Source organism: Ranitomeya variabilis, chromosome 5 (assembly GCF_051348905.1).
Source record: "Ranitomeya variabilis isolate aRanVar5 chromosome 5, aRanVar5.hap1, whole genome shotgun sequence".
Classification (NCBI taxonomy): Eukaryota; Metazoa; Chordata; class Amphibia; order Anura; family Dendrobatidae; genus Ranitomeya; species Ranitomeya variabilis.
Genome location: NC_135236.1, coordinates 508,480,271 through 508,507,042, shown reverse-complemented (window position 1 = coordinate 508,507,042; position 26,772 = coordinate 508,480,271). Strand labels below are relative to the sequence as shown.

General features: G+C 41.8%; 1 protein-coding gene across 3 annotated transcripts in view; it reads left to right on the top strand.

The window, feature by feature from the left end:
• The first annotated feature begins 7,943 nt into the window (after positions 1-7,943).
• Positions 7,944-26,772, top strand: part of LOC143776387 (ovomucoid-like) — an 88,505-nt gene continuing 69,676 nt past the window's right edge. The window contains exons 1-7 of one of the 3 annotated variants that reach the window (XM_077265731.1): positions 7,944-8,062; positions 8,235-8,269; positions 10,109-10,233; positions 11,584-11,635; positions 14,677-14,795; positions 18,661-18,706; positions 25,980-26,098. In XM_077265731.1, the coding sequence (XP_077121846.1) occupies positions 8,008-8,062; positions 8,235-8,269; positions 10,109-10,233; positions 11,584-11,635; positions 14,677-14,795; positions 18,661-18,706; positions 25,980-26,098 (551 nt within the window). In that variant the 5' untranslated portion in view covers positions 7,944-8,007. The remainder of the gene's footprint in view (positions 8,063-8,234; positions 8,270-10,108; positions 10,234-11,583; positions 11,636-14,676; positions 14,796-18,660; positions 18,707-25,979; positions 26,099-26,772) is intronic. The other 2 variants (XM_077265730.1, XM_077265729.1) reach the window with 2 other exon arrangements.

Sequence of the window (26,772 nt, the reverse complement as noted above, 5' to 3'; positions counted from 1 at the left end):
TGGTAACTGCTAGGCCAAGAGAGATTGCAGGAATTGGGCCTTAGTGTTTGCATTGTTGTTAATTTATGAACTGACATTTTCTTGATATTACACCCTGACTTGTTAAACTTGTATATAGATAAAACTTGTTTAATTATACCAATGAGTCTGTTTTCTCTGTGATAATGATTTCCTGCACCATATATACTATATTGCTGTGGATTGGTGATTGAAATACTGGTCTTGCTTAAATGTTAAGTGTATATATACCTGCTATTATACCAGTAATATAAACCCCAAGTTCCCACAGTTCGTCCAGTAAAAATCACAATACCTGCAGTTTACATATGATCCCACTGTAGCGTCTAAGATTATCAATAAAATCTTGGTAATGTGTTTCTAACTGCATAGGCTGTGGGAACTGAGGTTTTATGTTACTGAGAGTGTGATTATTGTAATAGGCTGCTGTAGAGATTAGTATGCTTATTATTTCAGTTACTGATGGTGCCATAGGTATATAAGCACTTTAGTTGATATATAAATCAGCTGCTAGAAACTTTTACAATATACCGTGCTAGTCAAGATATGTTACCCACATTGTAGATTCAATCTGATGGCAGCAAAACCATTAAGGAACACATGTGGAGACTAGGAGTAATGAAACATGCTAAACAAATCAGAATATTTGATGAATCTTAGATTTCTCATAGTACCTTCCTTTACAGTGTTCTAGATGTGTCAGTATCTGAAGTCGTGGTGACCACCAGCAATCAGATAGCCCCTGATTGCAGAAGTGCAAAATCTCCCTGATTCGGATAGAGAGGTCTCCACGGTTTAGGAGTGAGGCTTACAGCAGTTTGTAGGTAAACAAGTGACTGATCTTTGAGTGACAACGGACAGGCATTTCCATGGATATTTTATTATGTGCTAGGTCTGCTGGTCCAACTGGGGAATCCAGATCGACATGATCAGAGGATCTTGGCCACAAATCGGACAAGAGAGGTGCAGATAAGTCGATCGTCATGTTTTAGTGCCTCGCTCTTGCCATGAGATGGAATGAGAGGCCCCTTCTTTGAATACAGACAGGGGCTTAAGTCTTCAGCCTTGGCCTTATGATAGAGTAGGCTAACAAATGGGCAACAGTTTTCATGCTATGAGCTATTTCACTTCATCCTGTCAAGTGAGCTCTTTGATGGCTCTCACTGCAGCCACACTCTGATCTCTCCTGAGCTTCTAAATTTAATCAAAGCTCATATATTAAAACAAAAAAAGCTAAATAAATGTAAATCAAACAGAATTTGAGGTTAGGTTAGTTCCAAAAGAGGTCAGAAAGCCATTAGAGATCTAGTCGGACAAATAAGAACAAAGCAAGACTGAGCAGCCTGCACTGTAGTGTTTTACATGCAAGCTCTTTAAAGGGAACCTGTCTGTTGTGAATTCTGCTCTTGGGTTCCCTCCGGTGGTTGTTGGTAGTAATACAGTTGTCCCTGGGTTGCAATCCTGGGCAGGTGTCCCTGCTGATTGCAGCTCTGACTGGGATATTTAGGTGTGCAGGATTCATTAGCCCTTTCCAGTTGTCCTTTGTTCTTGGAGGTTTTGCATCTCTGTCTGGTTCCTCCTGCCCTGCTGCCAAATCAGCAAAGATAAGTGTCTGGTTTTGTTTCTACAGCACACATGTTGTGTGCTTTACAATTCAGTACTATTCAATGTTTTTTCTTATCCAGCTTAGACTGTGTTTGGATATTTCAGTCTAGTTGGATTCTCAGGAGATGCAGATATACATTCCATGTCTTTAGTTAGATGGTGGAATTTTTGTATTATCTGCTGTGGATATTTTTAGGGTTTTAATACTGACCGCTTAGTATTCTGTCCTATCCTTTCCTATTTAGCTATTGTGGCCTCTTTTGCTAAATCCTGATTTCTGCCTGCGTGTGTCTTTCCTCTAATACTCACAGTCAATATTTGTGGGGGGCTGCCTATCCTTTGGGGTTCTGCTCTGAGGCAAGATAGAATTCCCATTTCCATCTATAGGGGTATTTAGTCCTCCGGCTGTGTCGAGGTGTCTAGGATGTGTTAGGTACATCCCACGGCTACTTCTAGTTGCGGTGTCAGTTTAGGGTTTGCGGTCAGTACAGGTTCCACCTACTCCTGAGAAAGTCCATGCGGCTCCAAGGTCACCGGATCATAACAGTAAAACTGGCCAACAATGAGTTAAATGCATCTCAGAAGAAGGGAAGAAAGAGCCATTTTTTTTTCTGTAGCCTGCTTTGTCTTTTCTTCCCTCTTTTTCTCTGGGTGGCTGAGGAGTCTTGTGCTAGCATGGATGTTCAGGGATTAGCTTCTCGTATAGACCAGCTTGCTGCTAGGGTACAGGGTATTTCTGATTATATTGTTCAGACTCCAGTTTTAGAGCCTAAGATTCCTACCCCTGATTTGTTTTTTGGGGACAGGTCCAAATTTTTGAGTTTTAAAAACAACTGTAAATTGTTTTTTGCTCTGAGACCTCGATCCTCTGGTGATTCCATTCAGCAGGTTAAAATTGTCATCTCCCTGCTGCGTGGTGATCCTCAGGATTGGGCATTTTCCCTGGAATCTGGGAATCCGGCCTTGCTTAATGTAGATGCCTTTTTTCAGGCTTTAGGATTATTATATAATGAACCAAATTCTGTGGATCAAGCGGAGAAGACCTTGTTGGTCCTGTCTCAGGGTCAAGAAGCGGCAGAATTGTATTGTCAGAAATTTAGAAAATGGTCTGTGTTGACTAAATGGAATGATGATGCTTTGGCGGCAATTTTCAGAAAGGGTCTTTCTGAATCCGTTAAAGATGTTATGGTGGGGTTTCCCATGCCTTTCGGTCTGAGTGATTCTATGTCTCTGGCCATTCAGATTGATCGGCGTTTGCGGGAGCGCAGAACTGTGCACGCTGTGGCGTTGTCCTCAGAGCAGATGCCTGAGTCAATGCAGTGTAATAGGATTCTGTCTAGAACGGAACAACAGGGATTCAGACGTCAGAATAGGTTGTGTTTTTATTGTGGCGATGCTTCTCATGTCATTTCAGTCTGTCCTAGGTGTACAAAGAGGATCGCTAGTTCAATTACCATCAGTACTGTACAACCTAAATTTTTATTATCTGTGTCCTTGATCTGCTCATTATCATCATTTTCTGTCATGGCGTTTGTGGATTCAGGCGCCGTCTTGAACTTAATGGACTTTGAGTTTGCCAGGCGTTGTGGTTTTCCCTTGCAGTCTTTGCAGAACCCTATTCCTTTAAGGGGCATTGATGCTACACCTTTGGCTAAAAGTAATCCCCAGTTCTGGACACAGGTGACCATGTGCATGGCGCCAGCCCATCAGGAAGATTGTCGATTTCTGGTGTTGCATAATTTACATGATGCTATCGTGCTGGGTTTTCCGTGGTTGCAGGCACATAATCCTGTGTTGGATTGGAAGTCTATGTCTGTGACTAGTTGGGGATGTCAGGGGGTTCATAATGATGTTCCTTTGATGTCAATCTCCTCTTCTTCCACTTCTGAAATTCCAGAGTTTTTGTCTGATTTTCAGGATGTATTCAATGAGCCCAAGTCCAGTTCCCTTCCACCGCATAGGGACTGTGATTGTGCGATTGACTTGATTCCAGGCTGTAAGTTTCCTAAGGGCCGACTTTTTAACCTGTCTGTGCCATGCGGAGTTATGTTAAGGAGTCTTTGGAGAAAGGGCATATTCGGCCATCTTCTTCACCGTTGGGAGCAGGTTTTTTTTTGTTGCTAAGAAGGATGGCTCCTTGAGACCCTGTATTGATTATCGCCTCTTGAATAAGATCACGGTCAAGTTTCAATACCCTTTACCTCTGCTTTCCGATTTGTTTGCTAGGATTAAGGGGGCTAGTTGGTTTACTAAGATTGACCTTCGGGGGGCATATAATCTTGTTCGTATTAAGCAGGGTGATGAATGGAAAACTGCGTTTAATACGCCTGAAGGCCATTTTGAATACCTTGTGATGCCATTCGGGCTCTCTAATGCTCCATCTGTTTTTCAGTCCTTCATGCACGACATCTTCCGGACTTATCTTGATAAATTCATGATTGTATATTTGGACGACATTTTAATTTTTTCCGATGATTGGGAGTCTCATGTGAAACAGGTCAGGATGGTATTTCAGATCCTTCGTGATAATGCTTTGTTTGTGAAGTGGTCTAAGTGTCTCTTTGGAGTGCAGAAGGTTTCTTTTTTGGGCTTTATTTTTTCTCCCTCATCTATAGAGATGGATCCGGTTAAGGTTCAGGCCATTCATGATTGGATTCAACCCACATCTGTGAAGAGCGTTCAGAAATTTTTGGGCTTTGCTAATTTTTATCGCCGTTTCATTGCTAACTTCTCCAGTGTGGTTAAACCCTTGACCGATTTGACGAAGAAAGGCGCTGATGTGACGAATTGGTCCTCTGCGGCTGTCTCTGCCTTTCAGGAGCTTAAACGCCGATTTACTTCTGCCCCGGTGTTACGTCAACCAGATGTTTCTCTTCCGTTTCAGGTTGAGGTTGACGCTTCTGAGATTGGGGCAGGGGCCGTTTTGTCTCAGAGGGATCCTGTTGGTTCCTTGATGAAACCGTGTGCCTTCTTTTCCCGTAAGTTTTCGCCCGCTGAACGCAATTATGATGTCGGCAATCGGGAGTTGTTGGCTATGAAGTGGGCGTTTGAGGAGTGGCGTCATTGGCTCGAGGGAGCTAAGCACCGTATTGTGGTCTTGACCGATCATAAAAATCTGATTTACCTAGAGTCTGCCAGGCGGCTGAATCCTAGACAGGCTCGATGGTCCTTGTTTTTTTCCCGTTTTGATTTCGTGGTCTCGTATCTTCCGGGTTCTAAGAATATTAAGGCTGATGCCCTCTCTAGGAGTTTTTTGCCTGATTCTCCTGAGGTCCTTGAACCGGTCGGCATTCTGAAAGAAGCGGTGGTCCTTTCTGCCATTTCCCCTGATTTACGACGTGTTCTTCAGGAATTTCAGGCTGACAAACCTGACCGCTGTCCAGTGGGGAAACTGTTTGTTCCTGATAGATGGACTAGTAGAGTGATTTCTGAGGTTTATTGTTCTGTGTTGGCTGGCCATCCTGGTATTTTTGGTACCAGAGATTTGGTTGGTAGGTCCTTTTGGTGGCCTTCTTTGTCGCGTGATGTGCGTTCTTTTGTGCAGTCCTGTGGGACTTGTGCGCGGGCCAAGCCTTGTTGTTCCCGTGCTAGTGGGTTGCTTTTGCTTTTGCCGGTCCCTGAGAGGCCTTGGACGCATATTTCTATGGATTTTATTTCTGATCTTCCGGTTTCCCAGAAGATGTCTGTCATCTGGGTTGTTTGTGACCGGTTCTCTAAGATGGTCCATTTGGTGCCTTTGCCTAAATTGCCTTCCTCTTCTGATTTGGTTCCGTTGTTTTTTCAGCATGTGGTTCGTTTGCATGGTATTCCGGAGAATATTGTGTCCGACAGAGGGTCCCAGTTTGTTTCTCGGTTTTGGCGGGCCTTTTGTGCTAAGCTGGGCATTGATTTGTCTTTTTCTTCCGCATTTCATCCTCAGACAAATGGCCAGACCGAGCAAACTAATCAGACTTTAGAAACTTATCTGAGATGCTTTGCGTCTGCTGATCAGGATGATTGGGTGGCTTTCTTTCCATTGGCCGAGTTTGCCCTTAATAATCGGGCTAGTTCGGCTACCTTGGTTTCGCCCTTTTGTAATTTTGGTTTTCATCCTCGTTTTTCTTCGGGGCAGGTTGAGCCTTCTGACTGTCCTGGTGTGGATTCTGTGGTTGACAGGTTGCAGCAGATTTGGGCTCATGTGGTGGACAATTTGGTATTGTCTCAGGAGGAGGCTCAACGTTTTGCTAACCGTCGTCGGTGTGTTGGTTCCCGGCTTCGGGTTGGGGATCTGGTCTGGTTGTCTTCCCGTCATGTTCCTATGAAGGTTTCTTCCCCTAAGTTTAAGCCTCGCTTTATTGGTCCTTATAGGATTTCTGAGATTATTAATCCGGTGTCTTTTCGATTGGCCCTTCCGGCTTCTTTTGCTATCCATAATGTCTTCCATAGATCTTTATTGCGGAAATATGTGGTGCCCGTTGTTCCCTCTGTTGATCCTCCGGCCCCTGTGTTGGTTGATGGGGAGTTGGAGTATGTGGTTGAGAAGATTTTGGATTCTCGCTTTTTGAGGCGGAGGCTTCAGTACCTTGTTAAATGGAAGGGTTATGGCCAGGAGGATAATTCTTGGGTTTTTGCCTCTGATGTCCATGCTGCTGATTTGGTCCGTGCCTTTCATCTGGCTCGTCCCGATCGGCCTGGGGGCTCTGGTGAGGGTTCGGTGACCCCTCTTCAAGGGGGGGGTACTGTTGTGAATTCTGCTCTTGGGTTCCCTCCGGTGGTTGTTGGTAGTAATGCAGTTGTCCCTGGGTTGCAATCCTGGGCAGGTGTCCCTGCTGATTGCAGCTCTGACTGGGATATTTAGGTGTGCAGGATTCATTAGCCCTTGCCAGTTGTCCTTTGTTCTTGGAGGTTTTGCATCTCTGTCTGGTTCCTCCTGCCCTGCTGCCAAATCAGCAAAGATAAGTGTCTGGTTTTGTTTCTACAGCACACATGTTGTGTGCTTTACAATTCAGTACTATTCAATGTTTTTTCTTGTCCAGCTTAGACTGTTTGGATATTTCAGTCTAGTTGGATTCTCAGGAGATGCAGATATACATTCCATGTCTTTAGTTAGATGGTGGAATTTTTGTATTATCTGCTGTGGATATTTTTAGGGTTTTAATACTGACCGCTGTCCTATCCTTTCCTATTTAGCTAGTGTGGCCTCTTTTGCTAAATCCTGATTTCTGCCTGCGTGTGTCTTTCCTCTAATACTCACAGTCAATATTTGTGGGGGGCTGCCTATCCTTTGGGGTTCTGCTCTGAGGCAAGATAGAATTCCCATTTCCATCTATAGGGGTATTTAGTCCTCCGGCTGTGTCGAGGTGTCTAGGATGTGTTAGGTACACCCCACGGCTACTTCTAGTTGCGGTGTCAGTTTAGGGTTTGCGGTCAGTACAGGTTCCACCTACTCCTGAGAAAGTCCATGCGGCTCCAAGGTCACCGGATCATAACACCTGTCACCCCCAAAATCGAGGGTTAGTTAAGCCCACCAGCATCAGGGGCTTATCTACAGCATTCTGTAATGCTGTAGATAATCCCCCGATGTATCCTAAAAGATGAGAAAAAGAGGTTGTATTATACTCACCCAGGGGCGGTCCCACTGCTGGTTCAGTCCGGCTCCTCCTGTCTTCATCAGATGACATCCTCTTCTGGTCTTCACGCTGTGGCTCCGACGCAGGCACACTGCAGTACTTTGCTCTGCCCTCAACAGGGCAGACAAAGTACGCCTGCGCCGGAGCCGCATCGTGAATACCAGAAGACGACATCTTCGTAAGAAGGTGGGAGGCCCCGGACCGCGACGCCCATCAGTTCGGACGGCCCGCCCAGGTGAGTTTAATCTAACCTTTTTTTCTTATCTTTTAGAATACATCGGGGGCTTATCTACAGCATTACAGAATGCTTTAGATAAGCCCCTGATGCCGGTGGGCTTAGCTCACCGTTGATTTTGGGGGTGACAGATTCCCTTTAAGCCAAATGGTAATAAAAATAAATTATGAAAGTACTTTTTTTTTTTAACTACGTGCAGTGCAGTCTTCATAATATTCAAGTTTTTTTTTATTGTTTGTTAATCTTGGTTAAGGAATTAATATTACATTAAAAATAACTAACGCTAGAGCTTCCACACCTCTTTATTCTTGTTATTCGAGTAAAAGCAAATATTTGTAAATGTTACTACATTACAATTGAGAAATAAAAGCTATGTCCTAGCTGCTGATGTTAGTTATATTTGTTTAGCCCAGTATTGAGGGTGTATTCCTTTTAGCCCTCCCTAGGTAAACTTCTTCCGGATATAAAAATATAGAGCACCCATGTAGAAAAATTATTTGCAGAATCTACTGAGCAAGTTCAAAATAATAACTTGTCATCATGAAGTCCATAGGAGGCATTGCCTTTGCTATTGTGGCATTTACCAGTTTCACAGGTTTATATTCTTAATAACTGTTTTATTGCTTTATCATTATTACTAGTCATAATGTGTTTTTTTTTCTGCATTTACTTTTTGGGGTTTTTTGCTGCATTTATTAATACTCTGTGTTAAGGTGATATTTTTATTGTGTATTTTATTTTGATGTGGTCTGCATTTTATATTTTAGGTATTATCTGCAATCCTGTTGAAACAGAGATTGAGGTATGTACTTTTTTTTAATGACAATAAAGTATGGTTTATTTATTACCACTCTTTGAGTATGATCTATGAGCCAGTTATGAATCCACCTACCCGTAACCTTATCCTTTTGAATCAAAGTAGATTTTTTTGCTTTTATCAAATATGTGTGCAAATTTATATTAGAAGCTTCAAGTGTTATGGACTTAGAAAATTAAACACATCAATCTTCCTTTTTAAAAATATGTGCATAACTAAGCATATCTTTACATTTTATATAGCTTTATAATATCAGAGCTGAAAAGACTCTAAATTTGGTTTTACGCAAAAAAAATTCAAATTTGACATGTGTCACTTTATGTAGCAATAACGTTGGCCTGCCTTTACGACAACCCTTTGTTCTGAAATTGTTTTAACATGACACATTGTACTCTACGTTAATAGTAAATTTATTTCGATATGTTCTGAATTTATTAAACAAGAAATGTAATTTGTTTTTAAATTTTCACTTTTCAACCTTTTAATGTGTCTGCTTTTACAACAGTTACACACAAAATAGTGAATACTGAATATTTACTACATGTCTATGTTGTTAGAATAATTTTTTATACTCCTATTTATTTATTTTTTTGAGACATTAAACTACTTCAAAGTTTAAAGCCAATTTTTACAATTTTCAAGAGAATTTCATAATCCTATTTTTAGGGGGCAACTCATTTCTCAAGTGCCTTTGTGGGATGTATATAATAAAACATTGTTACATGGGTGTATAATTTTCTTCAAAGGGAACCTGTCACCAGGTTTTTCCCATATAAAGTAGGGACAGCACCTGTAAGTGCTATGTGACAGTGTTCTAGAATCCATATGTCCCCAATACGATCTCCATTAAAAAAATAGCTTTATTATACTCCTCTACTGGGCAGTCTAGTACTATGAGCGTCGCCGTTCTTGATCCGGCACCTTCTCTCCATCCTCTCCACCTATGGAGGAATATTCTCTGAAGCAGGACAACCACTTTAATTCTTCATACACCATGCATAGATGTTTAATCTTCCACACCTGTTATAGCACTCTAACTATATGCACAGCCATAGGGTTATTGAGAAAGAGGTTATAAACATGTTTTGGTTATCATACTGTACCTGTCTTATCTTATCCCTCTTCTAGTGAAAACTTAATAATAACATGCAATTGTAGTTTGAAGTAACAATGTCCTGTTTTTTTGTCTCACATCTTTGATCTGTATCTGTGATACATTGGGGTATTATTATACTTTAAAGAGAACTTGTCATGTGAAAAAAATGCTATTAAACTGTAGATATAGGGTTAATTATGCATAAAACTTGTATTTGCAAAGCAAATCTTGTTCCTCATTGCAACTAGTCAAACCTGTGATTTTATGCCTTCAACTGCTCTAAAAAAGCTGCACTGTGATTGGTTGCCTCTGGCAACATGGACAGTTTCATTATGACAATTATTAGTGATGAGCGAGTGTACTCGTTGCTCGGGTTTTCCTGAGCACGCTCGGGTGGTCTCCAAGTATTTGTTAGTGTTCATAGATTAAGTTTTCATCGCTGCAGCTGAATGATTTACAGTTACTAGCCAGCTTGATTACATGTGCGGATTCCCTATCAACCAGGCAACCCCCACATGTACTCAGGCTGGCTAGTAGCTGTAAATCATTCAGCTGCCGCGATGAAAACTAAATCTCCGAGCACTAACAAATACTCGGAGACCACCCGAGCGTGCTCGGGAAAACCCGAGCAACGGGTACACTCGCTCATCACTAATAATTATATATGTACTACAATAGTCAAATGTTGAATTTGGACTTTGTTACCCTTAGTTTCTATTTTTCCACAGCCTAATTGTGATGTATACACTCCAGTACCAGATATGGGATTAATCTGCACTAGAATTTATAAGCCAGTGTGCGGTACAAATGGTCGTACTTATTCAAGTGAATGTGACCTATGTTCATTCATACTGTAAGTGGACATTTCAAAACATTCATGCATTAGGATGTATCATTATTTTATCTTACATGATGTGTTTTTTTATTTTACCAACCACTTAATAGCCAAGTCAACTTTCTCACTTGCCATGAAAAAGAAAAGATCCGGTAGCACAGAGATATGCACTGATCAAACATAACTTTAAAGAGGACCTATCACCAGGTCAAAAAGGGCCAGCTTTTATTCCTATTTTATTACTTCTACTCTAATGAGTACTCTTATATCTCCCATATCATATTTTTATTGTCTTTACCGAGGGGGCGTGACTCGCAGGATTCTTGACTGACAGCTGGACCTAATTCTGAGCCTGCTGTCAGTCAGCATCCTCAACTTAATATTTGGTTCCACACCCTTTGGAATAAATGACTGCATTGAATCGCTTCCTATAACTATAACTAACTTCTTACATCTCTCAGCTGGAATTTTGAACCACTTTTCTTTTGAAAACTGCTCCAAGTCTTTCTGACTGGGCACTACATGATGATCCAAAATCTTTTGGTAATCTTCAGAGTTCATGATGCCTTGCATACAGTCAAGGCACCCAATGCCACAGGCAGCATAACAACCCTAAAATATCTTTGAACCTCCACCATAATTGACTGTAGGTATTGTGTTCTTTTCTTTGTTGGCCTCATTCCTGTTTCGGGAAGCAGAAAATTGTGCTTCAAAGATCAAAAATCTCTATCTTGGTTGTCATCTGTCCACAAGACGCTTTCCCAGAAGGATTTTGGCTTTATTCACCTACATTTTGTGAAAATGCAGTCTAACTTTTTATGTCTCTGTCAGCAGTGGTGTCCTTCTGGGTCGCCTGCCATAGCGTTTTATTTCATTGAAATGTTGACCGATAGTTTGCACTGACACTGATGCACACTGAGTCTGCAGGACAGCTTGAATTTCTTTGGAATTTGATTGGGGTTGTTTGTCCACCATCCAGACTATCCTACATTGCAACCTTTCATCTATTTTTCTCTGCTAGGGAGATTAGCTACAGTGCCATGGGTTGTAAACATCTTGATTATGTTGCACATTATGGACAAGGGAACTCTGGAGATGGACTTGAGATTGTTAATATTTTTTAACAATTTTCATTCTCAAGGCCTCAGACAGTTCTCTTCTCCTCTTTCTGTTCTCCATGCAGTGTTTCAGAGACAATCGTACATGGCTGAGATCATACAGCAAGTGGGTAATAAACACTACCCATAGTTTGAAATGCTCCATACATCCCACAGTGACCTGTTATGAAAATGTACGTCAGAAGTCGTTAAGCAGTTAATACCACTCTCATTTCCTTGACATTGAACTTAATCTTTTATGTGTTGACAGGAAGTCAAAAAAGGCAATCAAGATGAAGTACAGAGCAAGCTGCATTGTAGAGGTGAATTTTTACACAAATAATTGAATGGGCACTGTGTAATGCTTAATTTTCCCTGTGGCTGTGTTGCAGGATAATTTATCAAATACTGTCAGGTTTCAGGCTTTTCCACTGATTATAGTTGATGGCTGGGAGGTCAAAGCAGGAGGACACTTTTTGATAATTTTTTTTTGCCAAGGGACAATCTCAAGACCTCCATACACTTAAGGCAGATATGGGATAATGAACAGTCATTCTTTCGGGGGAATGAAAACAAAAAACATCTCAGACTGCATTGGCCAAGATTTTTTTTCAGTTCATGATGCAGTTAGTGTTTATGATCAACCAAAGAAAAAACAATCTAAGATGCCCGATTATGATCAGTCTTTTGAATGATAATTAACCTTTGACAGCCAGCCATTGGTTGAAACAAATGATTGTTGGTTTCACCAAGACAAACGATGATCATCCGTCACTGTGGAAATCGTCTGTTTCACCTAATTTATATCCGATGCATAAACTGACCTGTGGTGCGTGTTTGAAGTCTGCAACATGTCAATTTCTCTTGAGTGTATGTTGAGTTTATGTGCGGATTTTACCCGTAGACTTGCATTAAATGGGGAAAATCTGCAGTTAATAAAAGCATATTAGTTTTAGTGAGTTCCCACTGTACAAACACATTAAAAACACATGTAATCCACAAAAGACTGTACCAATAAAGTTTAGTCAAAGCCAAATACCATGATTATAGAGGCATAGCTAGGGTTTTGGTTCAGGGGTGGGGCAAACTTCTGAGTGGGCCCCTAACCAGGTAACCTTGATTACAACTGGGTGACGCACCCTAATAGTGGAGGAGAACCTCAGCAGATGACTGCGCTATTACTGAAGATAATCTCTATATAAGACCAACATAGGTATTACCGCCATATGGTCAGTGGTAGATACCAGTCCTACAGAACATATGAGATCACAGCACCGTTACAGATAATGACTTACCGCTGACGTTCTTTCTGATGGAATCGTTCACTTTTCCTGTCTTTTCCATCTGGCTCAGACCGACATGACAACTTCTTCCAGCCACGACTCAGCTGCAGAGAATACAACAAAGACACATTTCACTTCTTATATTCCTGCCCCATCACCATCTATCTCCAACCTGCACAAATTCCTCATCCTGCTGATATCCCAAATACTGAGCCGCTGCTGCCATATGTGACCCTATTACTGCACCTACTGTGTGGTTCTCTGTGCCTTCTAAATTCTAAAGCACCCCTCTATAATCTAGTAATGCCCTAGAAAACAGTGCTCACAGTTTGCCCCTTAGAAAGTAATAATGCCCTGTGTGCCCCTTTGACAGTCACAGTAACCTGAGTTCCCCTATAACAATAAGTGCCCACTTCACATTTAATAATGTCCTGAGTCTCCCTCCTGTACAGCCCCCTATGCACTGTATGATGCTCTCTTATACACAGTATGATGCCCCCTTACTGTATGCTACCACCCACACAGTATACTGACCCCTTAGTAGCCCCCAAACTGTTTGATGGCTCCAACACTGTATGATGGCCCCCTCACTGTAATCTCCACACTGTATGATGGCCCCTTCACTGTAATCCCCACACTGTACGATGGCCCCCTAGATAGCCTCCATATAGTATAATGCACCAGATCATCCTAAATATAGTATAATGCACTCCCCATAGGCAGACTCTATATTGTATAATGCACCCCCATAGGCAGACTCTTTAGCACAAGGGATCATTGATATGCAGACTCTATAGCACAAGGCAGCCCCCATAGGCAGACTCCATAGCACAAGGCAGCACTCATAGGCAGACCCTGTAGTATAAGGCAGCACCCCATAGGCAGACCCTATGGTATAAGGCAGCACCCCATAGGCAGATTCTATAGCACAAGGCATCACCCATAGGCAGACTCTGTGGTATAAGGCATCACCCATAGGCAGACCCTGTAGTATAAGGCAGCATCCCATAGGCAGACCCTGTAGTATAAGGCAGCATCCCAAAGGCAGACCCTGTAGTATAAAGCAGCACCCAATAGGCAGACTCTGTAGTATAAGGCAGCACCCCATAGGCAGATACTGTAGTATAAGGCAGCACCCCCATAGGCAGACCCTGTAGTATAAGGCGCAACCCCTATAGGCAGACCCTGTAGTATAAAACAGCACCCCATAGGCAGACTCTGTAGTATAAAGCAGCCTCCCATAGGCAAACCCTGTAGTATAAGGCAGCACCCCCATAGGCAGACCCTGTAGTATAAGGCGCAACCCCTATAGGCAGACCCTGTAGTATAAAACAGCACCCCATAGGCAAACCCTGTAGTATAAGGCAGCACCCCCATAGGCAGATTCTGTACTATAAGGCAGCACACCCGTAGGAAGACCCTGTAGTATAAAGCATCCCCCATAAAAAAAAGTAAATAAATGCTCACCTCTCTTCCTCCTTGTTCCTGCGGTGCTCCGAGCTACCGCTCATCTCCATGCCAAAACAGCTGATCTTACAATGACGGGCGGAGGGCCCACTGCTGGTGCCGGGCCCCCCACCTGGTCAGGGGCCCAATAGCGTAAGAGCAGGGAGATACAGTTACAGTAGCGTAGCTCCGGGTGGGCCCCCTCTGAGCACCGGGCCTGGGGCCACCGCCCCCTCTTCCCCCCTGGTAGCTATGCTACTGACCAGGAAGCGTACCAAACAAAGCAGCTTTATGTAAAACATGACATACCATGAAGAAACAAAACCTGCAGTTTCAAAAATGCGATAAAAACGTAATGAAAACCATGTGGGTAACCTAATTGAACTAATAGTTGCAGAAATGCTTCAGAAAATCTATAGCATCAAAAACTTACCAAATATTCATTATGGGACCATAGCCCAATAAGGACCTTTCAAAATGCTTTAGACTTCCCTAGCCTAAACTACATCTGCTTGCTCAAGACTATTGTTGGTACAGGTTCCCTATATCTTTTCCTTTCCAAGTTTTTACATTTTGAGGCCATCGGTGTTTTACATCTCATCATTACATCTCACTTATTTTCTCTTGTATATCAGCCAGTTCAGGATGAATGTGAAGGAATTGGAGAGATTTGTACTTTTGACTATACACCAGTCTGTGGATCTGATGCTGTCACCTATCCCAATAAATGCACATTCTGCAATGCTAAGAAAAGGTGAGTTTTAGAAGTATCATATCAATCATTGCCAATGCTATAAAGTATGATAGTCTATCAAAACTACATAGTGTTGTCTTCTGCTCAGACAATCCCTTCTTAAATACTGTATTTCTCACTGTAAAATAAAAATAGTATATACTCCCCTCCCTTACCAGTGCCATTCCAGCGATGTTGGCGCCGTGTCTGCTGAGGCTCGCGTGATATTGGCTGCAGTGTTCACAAGGCATAATAATCAGCGGTCGCTAATGGACACCTTCGTATCTCGGATGTCCAAAGGAAGTGTCGGAACTGCAGCCCACTAGAGACCGCTGATTGTTATGCCATGTGAACACTGAAGAAAATGTCATGCGAACCCTGGGAAACCTGCCACCAACATAGCTCGTACCAGGTGTGAATATCTGATACCTTAGTACTTATAAATAGACCTAGTGCAGAATAGATTACATACAACACATATATATCTATAGCATAAAAATCGTGCTTTGTTTGAAGTACAGGGTGGGCCATTTATATGGATACACCTAAGTAAAATGGAAATGGTTGGTGATATCAACTTCCTGTTTGTGGCACATTAGTATATGGGAGGGGGAAAACTTTTCAAGATGGGTGGTGACCTTGGCGGCCATTTTGAAGTCAGCCATTTTGAATCCAACTTTATTTTTCCAATGGGAAAAGGGTCATGTGACACATCAAACTTATTGAGAATTTCACAAGAAGAACAATGGTGTGCTTAGTTAACTTTATTCTTTCATGAGTTATTTACAAGTATATGACCACTTACAAAATGTGTTCAAAGTGCTGCCCATTGTATTGGATAGTTAATGCAACCCTCTTCTCCCACTCTTAGCACACTGATAGCAACACCGCAGAAGAAATGCTAGCACAGGCTTCCAGTATCTGTTTCAGATGCTGCACATCTCGTATTTTCACAACATAGATTGCCATTAGATGACCCCAGCATCTGAAACAACGGATCACATATAGGTCTGAATTTGGAATAATACTCAAAATCAAAGTGGACAATCAAATTGCAAGCTAATCCAACTTCAGTGGAAATGCCTAAAGGCAAGGAAATGATGCTCAGTATTGTGTGTGGAATCCATGTGCCTGTATGACCTTCCTACAACACCTGGGCATGCTCCTAATGTGGCAGTAGATGTTCTCCTGAGGGATCTCTTCCTAAACCTGAATTAAAGCGTCAGTCAACTCCTGAACAGTCTGTGTTGTAACTTGTTGTTTGTGGCTAGAACGAAAAATGATGAACCAAATGTGCTCGATTGGATTCAGGTTTGGGAAATGGGTAGGCCAGTCCATAGCCTTTTTCCTGCAGGAACTGCTGACTCACTTCAGCCACATGAGGCCTAGCATTGTCATGCATCAAAAGGAACCCAGGTCTCACTACACCTCCACATAGTCTCACAATGGGTCTGAAGATCTCATCCCGGTATCTAATGGCAGTCAGGGTACCTCTGCCAAGCATATGGAGGGCTGTGCGACTCTCCAAAGAAATGTCTCCATGACCCACTGCCATACCGGTCATACTGTAGGATGCAGCAGGCAGCAGAATGTGTGAACCTGCTCTCATCCATGAACAGCACAGGGAGCCAATGTCAAATCTACAAATCTTAGTGTTCTCTAGCAAATGCCAATTGCTCTGCACAGTGTTGGGCTGTAAGCACAACACCTACCTTAGGACATCGGCACTCATGCCACTATCATGGAGTCTGTTTCTGACAGTTTGAGCAGACACATGGATGTTAGTGGCCTGCTGGAGGTCATTTTCTATGGGTCTGGCACTGCTCCTCCTGTTCCTCCTTGCACAAAGGAAGAGGTAGTGATCCTGCTGCTGGGTTGTTGCCCTCCTACAGCACCCTCCATATCTCTTGGTGTACTAGACTGTCTTCTGGTATCTGCTGCATGCTCTGGACACTGTGCTAACAGACACAGCTACCCTTCTTGCTACAGCTCGCATTGACGTGCCATCATTGATGAGCTGCACTACCTGAGCAAGTTCTGTAGGTTGTAGACACCTCCTCATGCTACTGTCCCTCTAGGGGTGAGAGCAATTACAAAATGCAAAAGTAACCAAAACAACAGCCAAAAAAGTTCAGAACAGAGAAATGGTCTGTGTTCACACCTGCAGAACCACTCCTTTATAGGGGTTGTCTTGCTAATTGCCTATCATTTCTGTTCCATTTGCACAACAGCAGGAGAAATTGATTCACAGTTGGAATTGCTTCATAACTGGACAGGTTACTTTCACAGAAGTGTGACTGACTTGGAGTTACATTGTGTTGTTCAAGTGTTCCCGTTATTTTTATTGAGCATTCTTAATTGATATTTATTTTCATATGCATGTATGAATAGGTCCTAATGCTCATTATAGAAGATAGCTCGGATTCATTTAAAGAGCTATTCTTATAATATTATATTGCTTTATTTAGTTAGACAGCTGGAAAATCAGCAGATTTTTGACTGACTTGCTTTTTTATGTGCTGTTTAGTGATGAGCGAGTGTACTCGTTGCTCGGGTTTTCCCGAGAATGCTCGGGTGGTCTCCGAGTATTTATGACTGCTCGGATATTAAGTTTTCATTGCCTCAGCTGCATGATTTACAGCTATTAGCCAGCTTGATTACATGTGGGGATTAGCAACCAGGCAACCCCCACATGTACTCAGCCTGGCTAATAGCTGTAAATCATTCAGCTGAGGCAATGAAAACTTAATGAAAACTAAGGCCATGTGCACACGTTGCAGTTTTTGCTGCGGATCCACAGTGTTTTTGACGCTGCGGAACCGCAGCAGTTTTCCATGCGGTGTACAGTACAATGTTAACCTATAGAAAACAAAAACCGCTGTGCACATGCTGCGGAAAAAAACGCGCGGAAACGCTGCGGTTTTTTTTTCCGCAGCATGTCAATTCTTTGTGCGGAATCCGCAGCGGTTTGACACCTGCTCCATATTAAAAAACCGCAGGTGTAAAACCGTAGTAGAATCAGCACAAAAACCGCGGTAAATCCGCAGGAAAAACGCAGTGTTTTTGCCCAGCGGATTTATCAAAATCAGTGCGGAAAAATCCGCAGACCAGTCCACAGCGTGTGCACATACCCAAAATCTCCGAACACTAACAAATACTCGGAGGTCACCCGAGCAATGAGTACACTCGCTCATCACTAATGCTATTATTCTCCTGCGTGATATTTTTTTCTTACATAGAGTTCAGCTTGTTTCCAAGGAGATTAGCCCCTACAGCTGAGTTAACTTCTAAGATCCCAGCCAGCTTTCAAAGTCCGTTAATTTTTATAGAGCAGTCATATGAGCACCTTCTCGCCTTTCTCTCTCAGATCCTGTCTGAGTTGCTATTATCAGCCCTGGATAATCACAGTCCTCCAGGGCTCGAGCTATGGCAGATTCCAGAGCACAATTTCTAATCACTGCTTTCACTTCTCTGACTGCTTGTTCAATGGCCCTGTTTCCCAATATGTATCTGAATGTAGTCTCAGAACAAACAAACCCTTGCAGACCATTCATTTGTTATAGCAGGACGGAGCTCCTGACCTGAGCTGCCATTCAAGGAGGACCACACATCTCCCCCCCAGCAACTGTGAAGTAAGGAGACTTCAGAGTTGTGAGTTGCTCAAGTGACAACTTCAGAATATAACGGACTGTGACACATTGTACATTCACAGACTGCAAAGTCTTCAAAATAGTTGCAAGCTATGTTCCTATGAATAACATATAGAGTGTCCAAATAAATAGTGACTGCAGTTTCAACAAAGTAATGCATTTACCACACAGATAAACCATTGCAGCATTTTACACTAATGTAAATACTTACACAATTTTCCTGTTTTTATTTGCAGTAAATCTGGCCTACTGCTTGCATCCGAAGGAGAATGCCTACCAAAGGTTTATATTTTTATATATACTGTATTTTCTATTAGTATTTTCTATTGTACACAATATGTGTTAAAAGTTTATTCTGAAAATCACAAATTCTCCCCTATCCATAGTATAGGAGGAAACTTGCTGTTGGCTGGAGGTCTGGTTTCTGGGATCCCCCAGCAATCTTAGCACTCTGCAGCTCTGTCTTGAATGGATCGGATGCTTAGGGTACTGTCACACAGTACCATTTTGATCGCTACGACGGTACGATTCGTGACGTTCTAGCGATATCGTTACGATATCGCAGTGTCTGACACGCAGCAGCGATCAGGGATCCTGCTGAGAATCGTACGTCGTAGCAGATCGTGTGGAACTTTCTTTCGTCGCTTGATCACCCGCTGACATCGCTGGATCGTTGTGTGTGACAGCGATCCAGCGATGTGTTCGCTTGTAACCAGGGTAAACATCGGGTAACTAAGCGCAGGGCCGCGCTTAGTAACCCGATGTTTACCGTGGTTACCAGCGTAAACGTAAAAAAACAAACAGTACATACTTACATTCCGGTGTCTGTCCTCCAGCGTCTCAGCTTCTCTCCACTGTGTGAGCGCCGGCCAGCCGGAAAGCGAGCACAGCGGTGACGTCTGACGTCACCGCTGTGCTTTCCGGCTATGGCGCTTACACAGTGGAGAGAAGCAGAACGCCGGGGACAGACACCGGAATGTAAGTATGTACTGTTTTTTTTTTTTACGTTTACGCTGGTAACCACGGTAAACATCGGGTTACTAAGCGCGGCCCTGCGCTTAGTTACCCGATGTTTACCCTGGTTACCGGGGACTTCGGCATCGCTCCAGCGCCGTGATTGCAACGTGTGACCGCAGTCTACGACGCTGGAGCGATATTCATACGATCGCTGCGACGTCACGGATCGTGCCGTCGTAGCGATCAAAATGGTACTGTGTGACAGTACCCTTAGTCTCTGCTCCATTCATTGTAAATGGACCTGCTGTAAATAGCAAGTACAGTGCTTGGCTTTCTCCTGCAGTCCCACAAACAATGAATGTAGTGGGGCTTCAGCACCTTTGCTCCATTCAAGATAGGGCTGCAGATCTTGGTTCTCGGGGTTCCAGAACTCTGGTATTGGATTTGATAGGGGATAACTTGGGATTTTGAGAATAACCATTTAAGACCGTTGCATTTTATAGTTACCACTGACTAATCATGTCATACATGTCATTCACTTTACAGACTGTAAATTACAGAGCTTGTGACGTAGATAATCCAAAATGACTTGCTATAATGCTGTCACCTCTTTAGTGTTATTCATGAGGTTATGCAATTTAGTGCAATTAATAGATCTTAGGGCTTGTGCACACTATCGATTATATCGGACAAGTGATATCTGTCGTTTTACCCATGATATTCTGTGGGATTGTGCACATATTGTCAGATCAAAATCGACAATGCAAGTCTATGGGTCTGTGAAAAAAAAAACGGATTGCACTCGGATGACATCAGAGTTACAGTCCAAGTTTCACTGACTGTGAGAATGGGGTAGAGAAACTTTTTTTTCCCTCTACAGCTCCGAGAAAAACTGGTGCCCCTCTGATTAAACTCTCATCACAGTCTGATCAGAATAATCGGACAGTTTTTTTCAGATGGAGAGAAAACAGTCATAGGCACCTACCTTTAGAACTATTTTGATGTATTGTATGTGGGGTTGACATTTTTGTGCAAATTTCAGTCTTAAATTAAGCCTACTAATACATATTGTAAAGTTGGAGTAAACAGTATAAAGATGCCAACATTTATGATCCAGTGTGAATTTTAAGACTGTCTAATTTAAATATTAGAATGTTTTATTCCCCTAATGCTGTGGAAATTGGGTTTTAGTGTTTTACCTCTTAAGGAATGCGAATTTCTGTTTAGCTTTTGTTTTTTCCTCCCCCTTGTCCTAGTGCCATACATTTTTATTCTTCCGCAGACATATACTGGAGTTTAAGGCATGTGTGGGTCAAAAATGCTTTAAAAAAATAGAAATGTCAAGTTTTTTGTCAATTAACAATGAGCAAAGTGAATGAACAAAATAGAAATATTAAATCAAAATAATATTTGGCATGATGTGACCTCCCTTTGCCTTCAATGTCGCATCAAAGTGTCAATTCTTCTAGGTACACTTACACAATTTTTGAAGGAAAACAGATGGAAAATAATGATGAGATCAGAGCCAAACAGAGCTTTATTGTAAACAGAGCTTTATTAAGTATTGTCGCTGAATGTAGCTGTCGAGTGCTAGTTTTATGAGGGATGAGTTGCAGTTATGATTAACACCATTCTTATTACTAAATGATAAACTGAAAGTGAGAAAACATTTCAAAAAGGTGGAAGGGGAAAAAAGGAGCAGCAATTCCACCTCATTTATAGGTTTGTTTTTATGATCTCTTAGTGACCTGGTAACTTTGTTCTAGGAGTCAGAAAGGTTGTGGTGATACTAAGTTTCTTTAGAATATAATATATACTTAGTGGGTGTGGAAAGTATTCAGACCCCTTTAAATTTTCCACTCTTTGTTACATTGCAGCCATTTGGTCAATTCAAAAAAGTTAATTTCTTCTCATTAACGTACACTCTGCACCCCATCTTGACTGAAAAAAAAACAGAAATGTAGTCATTTTTGCAAATATTAAAAAGGAAAAACTGAAATATCACAGTGATAAATATTAAGACCCTTTGCTCAGTATTGAGTAGAAGCACCCTTTTGAGCTAGTACAGCCATGAGTAGTGTTGAGCATTCCGATACCGAGTTCCGATACTTTTGTGGTATCGGAATCGGAAGTTCCCAGTGTATGGTTCCCAGGGTCTGGAGGAGAGGAGACTCTCCTTCAGGCCCTGGGATCCATATTCATGTAAAAAATAAAGAATTAAAATAAAAAATATGGATATACTCACCCGTCCGGTGGCCCCTGGACCTTACCGATTCTAACCGGCAGCCTCCGTTCCTAAGAATGAGGAGTTTAGGACCCTCGATGACGTCGCGGCTTGTGATTGGTCGCGTGAGCGGTCACATGAGCGGCACGCGACCAATCACAAGCCGCGACGTCATCGAAGGTCCTAAACTGCTCATTCTTAGGAACGGAGGCTGCCGGTTACAATCGGTAAGGTCCAGGGGCCGCTGGAGGGGTGAGTATATCCATATTTTTTATTTGAATTCTTTATTTTTTACATGAATATGGATCCCAGGGCCTGAAGGAGAGTTTCCTCTCCTTCAGACCCTGGGAACCATCCAGGATACCTTCCGATACTTGAGTCCCATTGACTTGTATTGGTATCGGGTATTGGTATCGGCGATATCCAATATTTTTCGGGTATCGGCCGATACTATCCGATACCGATACTTTCAAATATCGGAAGGTATCGCTCAACACTAGCCATGAGTCTTCTTGGGAATGATGCAACAAGTTTTTCACACCTGGATTTGGGGATCCTCTGCCATTCTTCTTTTCAGATCCTTTCCAGTTCCATCAGGTTGGATGGTGAATGTTGGTGGACAGCCATTTTCAGGTCTCTCCAGAGATGCTCAATTGGGTTTAGGTCAGGGCTCTGGCTGGGCCAGTCAAGAATGGTCACAGAATTGTTCTGAAGCCACTCCTTTGTTTATTTTAGCTGTGTGCTTAAAGTCATTGTCTTGCTGGAAGGCAAACCTTCGGCCAAGTCTGAGGTCCAGTGCACTCTGAAAGAGGTTTTCATCCAGGATATCTCCGTACTTGGCTGCATTCATGTTTCCTTCAATGACAACCAGTCATCCTGTCCCTGGGGGTGAAAAACACCCCCATAGCATGATGCTACCACCACCATGTTTCACAGTTGAGATTGTATTGGGCAGTTGATGAGCAGTGCCTGGTTTTCTCCACACATACCACTTAGAATTATCACCAAAAAGGTCTATCTTCATCTCATCAGACCAGAGAATCTTATTTTTCATAGTGTGGGAGTCCTTCATGTGTTTTTTAAGCAAAATCTATGCAGACTTTCGTTTGTCTTGCACTGAGGAGAGGCTTCCTTCTGGCCACTCTGCCATAAAGGCCTGACTGGTGGCCGACTGCAGTGATAATTGACTTTGTGGAACTTTCTCCCATCTCCCTACTGCATCTCTGGAGCTCAGCCACAGTGATCTTGGGGTTCTTCTTTACCTCTCTCACCAAGGCTCTTCTCTCACGATTGCTCAGTTTGGCTGGACGGCCAGGTCTAGGAAGACTTCTGGTGGTCCCAAATTTCTTCCATTTAACAATTTTGGAGGCCACTGTGCTCTTAGGAGCCTTGAGTACAGCAGAAATTCTTTTGTAACCTTGGCCAGATCTGTGCCTTGCCACAATTCTGTCTCTGAGCTACTTGGCCACTTCCTTTGACCTCAAGGTTCTCATTTGGTCTCACATGCACTGTGAGCTGTGAGGTCTTATATAGACAGGTGCGTGCCTTTACAAATCAAGTCCTATCAGTTTAATTAAACACAGCTGGACTCCAATGAAGGAGTAGAACCATCTCAAGGAGATCACAAGGAAATGGACAGCAAGTGACTTAAATATGAGTGTCTGAGCAAAGGGTCTGAATACTTATGACCATGTGATATTTCAGTTTTATTTTTATATAAATTTGCAAAAATTTCTACATTTCTGTTTTTTTCCAGTCAAAATGGGGCGTAGAGTGTACATTAATGTGAAAAAAAAATGAATTTTTGAAATTACCAAATGGCTGCAACGAAGCAAAGAGTGAAAAATTTAAGGGGGGTCTGAATACTTTCCGTACCCACTATATATGTGTGTATATATATATATATATATATATATATATATATATATATATATATATATATATATATATATATACACATATATATATACTGTATGTATGTATATATATTTTTATATATATATATATATATATATATATATATATATATATATATATATATATATATATATATATAGTACAGACCAAAAGTTTGGACACACCCTCTCATTTATTTTCTGTATTTTCATGACTATGAAAATTGTACTTTCACACTGAGGGCATCAAAACTATGAATTAACACATGGAATTATATAGTTAACAAAATAGTGTGAAAAAGTAGCCACCTTTTGCTTTGATGACTGCTTTGCACACTCTTGGCATTCTCTTGATGAGCTTCAAGCGGTAGTGTTAATTCATAGTTTTGATGCCTTCAGTGTGAACGTACAATTTTCATAGTCACGAAAATACAGAAAAATCTTTAAATGAGAAGGTGTGTCCAAACTTTTGGTCTGTACTGTATACACTGAGCAAAAATATGCACTCTACACTTTTGTTTTTGCTCCAATTTTTCATGAGTTACACTCAAAGATCTAAGACTTTTTCAGTGTACAGAAAGGGCCCTTTTCTCTCAAATGTTAGTTTTATTGATATAATTTTAGGGTTCATATAACTTTTGATCTGTTTTTAATCCATTTTTTATCAGATGACCTGACATAAATTAACAGTTATTCTGCCATTTTGATTCTTTTTTTCTATTTCGGATCCACTTGAATGGGATAAATATTTTTATATTTTATTTATTTCGAAAATTACAAATTCGATATTTTTGTTATTGTTCAGATTTTGCAATTTGCATTGTGCGAAATGTGAGAGAATTTAAACTTTTATATTGGTCGTTTTACTTAGGTACTTTTTAGGCTATGTTCACACTTTGCGGTTTTTGCTGCGGATCCGCAGCGGATTTGCAGCTGCGGATCCGCAGCCGTTTTCCATGCAGGGTACAGTACAATGTTACCCTATGGAAAACAAAAACCGCTGTGCCCACTTTGCGTTTTTCCGCTTGAAAATCAGCGTGGGTTTTCTGCGGAAAAAAAGAAGTAGCATGTCAATTCTTTCTGCGGATTCCGCAGCGGTTTTCCACCTGCACCAATAGGAAAGTGCAGTTGGAAAACCGCAGTGGAATCCGCAGTAGAAACCGCACAAAAAACCGCAGTGAAAACCACCGCGGTTTTGCACTGCGGTTTTTACAAATCCGCAGCTGAAAAATCCGCAGCAAAAAAAGGATAGTGTGAACAAGCCCTTAATGTTTACCATTTTTTTAAATCAAGAAACTTGTATTGATACCAATGTCATAATTTACAGCATACTAATTTGCGAAGCTAAGTGTCTCATACAACCCAACTAAATGAGTGGCAAGAAAATACAGTCATATTTATAAATGTTTCAGAACATATTCTCCCCCCACCCAAAAAAAAAAAAAAACATTCCCCCCCCCCCCCACCAACTCCCTCATTTGCCATTGTGGTGTGCAATTTCCATTTTAGACCGGACAACCCCTTTAAGGCACATTATAAAAGATACCTATTACAATGTCATCCACTATAATATTTTCCCAAAATGTGACTTTTAATCACGTGCAAATGAGGATCACACAAGACATAGCAGTGTGCTTGCTGTCTTTGACTACTCTTTAACTCTTGCTGATGCCTCTCCCGCTACTTTATTTACAGTGGAAACAGAGGCTCTGTTGCATAAAGTCACATCTGCTCTCCACCGTCAGTCAGGAAGTGGGGGACAGCACTGGCGGAGAGAAGCGAAGAACAGCAGATACCCATTTGGTTATTCATTTGACACTGCATATTTTTGCACCAAAAACATATTCTTACAGTTCCAGCCGAGTGGATGGGATTTATCCACATCTCATGCCCACTCTCCTTCTCTACGCTGCATATACTGACCCGTAGTGGATGTTTGAAGCCACCAAAATGTCAATTTTTCCTGAGTGTTTGCTGAGTTTATGTGCGTATTTTCCCCGTAGACTTGCATTAGATGCGGATAATCTGCAGTTAAAAAAATCATATGAGTTTTAGTGCACATGTAATCCACAAAAGACTGTACCTACAAAGTTTAGTTGAGGCCAAACAACAGGCTGTATCACAAACAACGCAGCTTTATTTAAAACATAACATACCAAGAAGAGACAAAATCCGCAGCGTCAAAAACTAAATAAGAACACAATGAAAACCATGCGGGTAACCTAATTTACCTAATAGGCGCAGAAATGCTTCTGAAAATCTATAGCATCAAAAACTTACTAAATATTCATTATTGGACCGTAGCCCAATAAGGACCTTTCAAAATGCTTTAGACTTCCCTAGCCTAAACTACATCTGCTTGCTCAAGACTATTGTTGGTACAGGTTCCCTATATCTTTTCCTTTCCAAGTTTTTACATTTTGAGGCCATCGGAGTTTTACATCTCATTACATCTCACTTATTTTCTCTTGTATATCAGCCAGTTCAGGATGAATGTGAAGGAATTGGAGAGTTTTGTACTTTTGACTATACACCAGTCTGTGGATCTGATGCTGTCACCTATCCCAACAAATGCACATTCTGCAATGCTAAGAAAAGGTGAGTCTTAGAAGTATCATAACAACCATTGTCAATGCTATAAAGTATGATAGTCTATCAAAACTACATAGTGTTGTCTTCTGCTCAGACAATCCCTTCTTAAATACTGTATTTCTCACTGTAAAATAAAAATAGTATATACTCCCCTCCCTTACCAGTGCCATTCCAGCGATGTTGGCGCCATGTCTGCTGAGGCTCGCGTGACATTGGCTGCAGTGTTCACAAGGCATAATAATCAGCGGTCGCTAATGGACACCTTCATATCTCGGATGTCCAAAGGAAGTGTCGGAACTGCAGCCCACTAGTGACCGCTGATTGTTATGCCATGTGAACACTGCAGGAAATGTCATGCGAACCCTGGGAGACCTCTCGCCAACATCGCTGGTACCAGGTGTGAATATCTGACACTTTAGTACTGATAAATAGACATAATGCAGAATAGATTACATACAACACATATATATATATATATATATAGCGTAAGAATGGTGCTTTGTGTGAAGTACAGGGTGGGCTATTTATATGGATACACCTAAATAAAATGGGAATGGTTGTTATCAACTTCCTGTTCGTGACACATTAGTATATCGGAGGGGGAAAACTTTTCAAGATGGGTGGTGACCATTGCGGCCATTTTGAAGTCAGCCATTTTGGATCCAACTTTATTTTTTCCA